Raw genomic sequence first — 6,658 nt, forward strand, 5'->3', positions numbered from 1 at the left:
AATCTTTAAAGACTTTAATTGGAGATTTGAGGGTCGAGTTGATGTTGAAATTTGGTGAAATTTGTATGGTTGGACTCGTGGTTGGATGGGCGTTCATAGTTCATAATTTTTGTCAGGTTCTGAGATGTGGGCCCCATGGGCAAATTTTGAGTGCAATTTCGGATTTTGTTGAAAAATTAGCATTTTCATATGGAATTAATTCCTATAATTTTTTTTGAGTGAATCGAATTATTTGTAGCTAGATTCGAGGCATTTGGAGGTCGATTCGCGAGGCAAAGGCATTGCAGAATAAAGAATTAGACGGTTTGATGTAAGTAATAGTTCTAAATTTGGTCCTGAAGGTATGAAACCCCGGATAATGTGTTATGTGATCGGTTTTGAGGTGACGCACATGCTAGGTGACGGGCGTGTGGGCGTGCACCATAGGAATTGTGACTTAGGCAAATTCCATGGAACTGTGTAGTTAAATAATCTGTTGTTATCTGTACATTCTCCATGTAGTATAGAAATTGAACCACAATTCATGTTTAGATTATGTGTTGGTACTGTAGGGACCCACAGAGGTCGTGTACATGTTGAACTATCTGCTAAATTGTTGTTTTGTACTCAGTCACAATTTTCTTGATTCTTTTATCTCAGTTTATATTGTTCATTATTGATGCATCATATCATTGCTGTTTGGGCTGATTTCCATGATTATTGAGAGCCCGAGAGACTGGAGAGATTTATGACTGAGTGAGGTCGAGGGCATAATTGTGAGATAGTGCTACTATGGCACGTGAGTTGTCCGTGCGGATCTAGATATTATACTATATTACGTGAGTTGTCCGTGCAGCACGTGAGTTGTCCGTGCTGATCCAGATATTATACTATAGCACGTGAGTTGTCTGTGCAGCACGTGAGTTGTCCGTGCGGATCTAGATATTATACTATAGCACGTGAGTTGTACGTGCAGCATATGAGTTGTCCATGCGGATCCAGATATTATACTAGCACATGAGTTGTCCGTGCAACACGTGAGTTATCCGTGCAGATTATAGCGCTTGGGCTGAAGGATCCCCTCCGGAGTCTGTACACACCCCCAATGAGCGCAGGCACCTACTAAGTGCGAGTGCTGAATGCTGAGTGCTAAGTGCTTAGTGAATGGAATGGCTGAGTGACTGTGGTCCTGAGAGGATGCATTTGATTTCATTCTTATTGCACTACAATTGTCGTATATCACTATGTTGGAAATTTCTGAAAGATATTATCTTATATTTCAGTTGAACTTGAAAGCATACCTTCCTTATTATGTTGGAAATTACTGTTTTGGCCTTAAATGTTGAACTTGAAAGCATGCCTACCTTATTATGTTGGAAATTACTGTAAATGGACTCAGCGGTGAAGTTCGTCACTACTTTCAGTTCTTTATTTAGTATTGTTACTTGCTGAGTTGGTTGTACTCATACTACACCCTGCACCTCGTGTGCAGATCGAGGTGCTTCCGGATATAGCGACTGCTAGTTCTCGGAGCTTTATTTGTTGGAGGTTATCGAGGTAGTTGTTTGACATCTGCAGACCCTGACTCTCTTCCCTTTCAGTTTTGTACTGTTCTAAATTTTTAGATAGTGTTTTTAACATTCATACTTTGCTATCATATAGATGCTCATGCACTCAGTGACACCAGATTTTGGGAGTGTATTTATATTCTGTATTTATGGAAATTTTCTCTTAAACTTAATTATTATGTTTTCAGTATTTAAAAGAGAGATGTGGGTTATTGATGTTGTCGGCTTGCCTAGTATTGAGATAGGTGCCATCACGATAAGTGTGATTTTTGGGTCGTGACACTACTCTATCGAGATTAGGCTTGGCCCTTACTTGGTATCGTTGTGGTGTACTCATGCTAATCTTCTGCACATCGTTTTGTGCAGATATAGGTACCTCCTACCAGTCCAGGCACCAGTGAGACGAGCCAATTTCAGAGACTTCAAGGTATACTTGCCGGTGTCCGCAGTCCTCGGAGTCACCCTCTATATAGTCTATTTCATTTTCTTAGCCTTTTATAGACACCGATGTATATGGATGTTCTGTAACATGTTATAAAGCTTGTGACTTGTATTCGCCGGATTTTTGGAAAGTTGTGTTCTGTTGAATTACGGAGTTCTTTATATGATAGTGGTTGGGCTATTTGAAGGTTCCTTAAAAATTCTCAGTTAATGTTGCATGTATATTAAGCTTACCTAGTCTTAGAGACTAGGTGCCATCACGACATTCTACGGAGGGAAATTTGGGTCGTGACATTCCGCAACTCAAGCAATCAATCAACCATGGCCTTGCCTTTTGAACAAGCCTCCAAACCAACCAAATCTATCAAATTATTGACCAAATGATTCAAATAAGGGTTAGAAACTACCCACAAATGAAAGAGGTTCAATTTAGACCATTTTTAAAAAAGTCAACAAAAGTCAACCCCGAGCTCGCTTGGTCAAAACTAAAATTCAGACCAAAACTCGATTACCCATTCACCCTCGAGCCTAGTATTGTGATTTGTTTCCAAATCCGACCCATATTCGAGGTCTAAATCTCAATTTAACAAAAATTCCCAATTCTACCCAAATCCCTAATTTCTACCATGGAAATCCTTAATTTGATGTTGGAATCTCATGAAATATAATGGGTAATTGAAAAATAAATGGATTGAAGTCACTTACCAATGAATTTGGGGAGAAAAGTCTCTTGAATCGCCTCTAGGCTGTTTAGGGTTGAGAAATTGTGAGAAATGAGCTAAGTTCCGCTTTTCCCCTCTTTTACCAGCTATAGACGTCGCAATTGCGAAGTCTTGTTCGCAATATCAAACATCGCAAATGCAAGAAAGGGATCGCAAATGCGAACCCTGCCTCAAAGCCATAGAAGTCGCAAATGCGATAAAATGTTTGCAAATGCGAAGACCCCGCCTTCGCAAATGCGACCAAAATTTTCGTAATTGCCAAGATACCTTATTGTTACTAGGCATCGCAAATGCGATCAAGTGATCATAAATGCGATCCTAAGCTGTTCGCAATTGAGAACAATTTCCTCGCAAATGCAAGGTTATCCAATCTCAGGCCCTACTCACAGTTGCAAACTATTGTTCCCAATTGCGAGCCAGACCTCGCAAATGCGAGATCTGCAACAGAACACCAGCAACATAGTGCACCAGCTATCCTAACATTAGCCAAACTCATCCAAAACATGTCCGAAACTCACCCAAGCCCCTCGGGCACCAAATAAAACATGCACACATGTGTATTTACATCATACGAACTTGCTAGCGCAATCAAATAATCAAAATAACACATAAATCTATGAATCTATTCTCAAAATGGATGAAATTTCAAAGTGAAACTCAAGAACACTAGAATCACATTTAAGCGTCCGAATCGTGTCAAATCAATTTCGAATTGAACCAAATTTTTCATAAAAGTTTCAAATAGCAATATAAAACTATTCTAAGTTCCGACATAAAAATCCGAACCCGTTAGCTAAGACGTCAACTTACGATCAAACTTAGTAACTTTCAACTTTCAAAAAGGTTAGATATAACAAGTTAGGGACTTCCGAATTAAATTCCGGGCATACGTCTAAGTCCCAAATCATGATACGGACCCACCAAGATCGTCAAAACACTGATCCGGCTGTGTTTACACAAAATTTTGACCGTAGTCAACTCAAACCATTTTAAGGCAAAATTTCACATTTTCTTCAGTTTTTCACTTAAAGACTTTCTAGGATGAGACACGGACTGTGCACACAACTCAAGAAATGCTAAACGGAGCTAATCGAGGTCTCAGAACATGAATATAGGGGTTAAATATCAAAATGACCTACCGTGTCATCACATTATCCACCTCTATAACGAACGTTCATCCTCGAACGGACATAGAAAAGTACCTGGATTGGTGACAAGGTGTTGGTATCTATATCGCATATCGAACTCAGACTCCCATGTAGCTGCCTCGTTTGACTGACCTCTCCACTGTACTCTAACTGAAGGATAACTCTTAGACCTCAACTTCCGGACCTACTGGGTTAGAGTGGCCACTGATTCCTCCTCATAAGTCATATCCTTGTCCAATTGGACTGAGCTGAAATCTAATACATGGTACTGGTCACCGTGATACTTCTGGAGCATGGACACATGGAACACCAGATGGACTGCTGATAAGCTAGGTAGCAATGCAAGCTTGTAGGCCACCTCACCCACTCTCTCAAGAATCTCAAAATGTTCGATATACCTAGGGCGCAACTTGCCCTTCTTTTCGAACCTCATCACACCCTTCACAGGTGAAACCCGGAGCAAAACCCTCTCTCTGACCATGAATGCAATATCACAAACTCTACGATCGAGATAACACTTCTGCCTAGACTGAGCTGTGCGAAGTCGATCCTGAATCATCTTGACCTTTTCCAAGGCATCATGAACCAAATCAGTACCCAACAACCGAGCCTCTCCCAGCTCAAACCAACTAACTGGAGAACAACACTGCCTCCCATATAGTGCCTCATAAGGAGCCATCTGAATACTCGATTGGAAGCTGTTGTTGTAGGCAAACTCTGCAAGCGGCAAGAACTGATCCCATGATCCCCGAAATCCAAAAGGCAAGCGCAAAGCATATCCTCAATTATCTAAATGGTGCGCTCAGACTGTCCATCCGTCTGGGGGTGAAGTGATGTACTCAGCGCAGCCTATGTGCCTAACTCACGATGTACGACCCTCTAGAAGTGCGACGTGAACTGCGTGCCCCAATAAAAAATAATGCACATAGGCACACTGTGTAGACGAACAATTATGCAGATATATATCTCCGCCAACCGCTACGAAGAATAGGTAACTGCTACTGGAATGAAATGCACTGACTTGGTCAATCTATCCACATCACCCATACATCGTCAAATTTCTTCTGAATCCGTTGGAGCCCAATAGAGAAATCCATGGTAATACGCTCCCACTTCCACTTAGGAATCTCAAGCCTCTGAAGGAAACCACCAGGCCTCTGATGCTCGTACTTTACTTACTAGCAATTCAATCACCGAGCTACATGTGTAACTATATCTTTCTTCATCCTTCTCTACCAATAGTGATGCCTCAAATCCCGGTACATCTTGGCGGCACCTGGATAGATGGAATACCGCGAATGGTGGGTCTCCTCAAGAATCAACTTACGATGCCCATCCACATTGAACACACAAGTCCGACCCTGCATCCGCAAAACCCCATCATCTCCAATGGTAACCTGCTTGGCATCACTCTGCTGCAACGTGTCCTTAAGGACAAGCAAATGGGGGTCATCATATTGACGCTCTCTGATGCGCTCATACAAAGAAGACCGAGAGAATGTGCAAGCTAGAACATGACTGGACTCGGAAACATCTAACCTTACGAACTGATTAGCCAAAACCCGAACATCTGACGCTAGCTGTCTCTTACTAACTGTAATATATGTAAGGCTACCCATACTCATAGCCTTTCTACTAAAGGCATCGACCACCATATTAGCCTTCCCGGGATGATACAAAGTGGTGATATCATAGTCTTTCAATAGCTCTAACTACCTCTGTTGCCTCAAGTTGAGATCTCTTTACTTGAACAAATACTGTAGACTACGATGGTTTGTGAATACCTCACAAAACATGCCATAGAGGTAATGCCTCCAAATCTTCAATGCATGAATAATGGCCGCCAACTCTAAGTCATGAACAAGGTAATTCTTCTCATGAACCTTCGATTGTCGCGACGCGTATGTAATCACCCTACCATCCTGCATCAATATTGCATCGAGCCCAATGCGCGATGCATCACAATTCACCGTATATGATCTGAACCAGTGGGTAATACCAACACCGGAGTTGTAGTCAAGGCAGTCTTGAGCTTCTGAAATCTCAATTTGCACTCATCCGACCAACTGAATGGGGAACCATTCTAGGTTAATCTAGCCAATGGGGGTGCGATGGATGAAAACCCCTCCACAAATTGATGATAACAACCCGCCAAACCTAGAAACTCCGAATCTCTCTAGCTGATATAGGTCTAGGCCAGTTTTGAACCACCTAAATCTTCCTGGGATCCATTTTTATGCTCTCGGCTAATACGACGTTCCCCAAAATGGCAACCTAGTCCAACCAAAACTCACACTTCGATAACTTGGCATATAACTGACTATCTCTTAGAGTATGAAGTACAATCTGAAGATGCTGCTTATGATCCTCTCGACTGCGGGAGTAGATCAAGATATCATTAATGAATTCGATCATAAAAGAATCCGAATAGGGATTACATACCCGGTTCATCAAATCCATAAATGCTATTGGGGCATTTGTCAACCCAAATAACATTACTAGGAACTCCTAATGCTCATACCGAGTCCGAAAAGCTGTCTTAGGGACATCCAATGCCCTAATCTTCAACTGATGGTAACCATACCTCAAATCAATCTTCGAAAACCCTTTGTCACCCTGAAGCTGATCAAATAAATCATCAATCCTCGGCATTAGATACTTGTTCTTGATAGTGACTTTGTTCAACTGCCGATAGTCTCTGCACATCCTCGTCGATCCATTCTTCTTCTTCACGAACAATAGGGGCGCACCCCAAGGAAAGATTAGGTCTAATGAATGCCTTATCAAGAAAATTCTACAA

The 6,658-nt window shown here is 41.7% G+C and overlaps 1 protein-coding gene across 1 annotated transcript in view; it reads right to left on the minus strand.

Moving 5' to 3' along the window:
- Positions 1 to 5,513, minus strand: part of LOC138907386 (uncharacterized) — a 49,775-nt gene extending 44,262 nt beyond the window's left edge. Inside the window, exon 1 of the mRNA XM_070197984.1 lies at positions 5,186 to 5,513. Coding sequence (XP_070054085.1) covers positions 5,186 to 5,513 — 328 coding nt within the window. The remainder of the gene's footprint in view (positions 1 to 5,185) is intronic.
- Positions 5,514 to 6,658: the final 1,145 nt, after the last annotated feature.

The sequence above is a fragment of the Nicotiana tomentosiformis genome, chromosome 3 (genome assembly GCF_000390325.3).
Source record: "Nicotiana tomentosiformis chromosome 3, ASM39032v3, whole genome shotgun sequence".
In the NCBI taxonomy this organism is placed as follows: domain Eukaryota; kingdom Viridiplantae; phylum Streptophyta; class Magnoliopsida; order Solanales; family Solanaceae; genus Nicotiana; species Nicotiana tomentosiformis.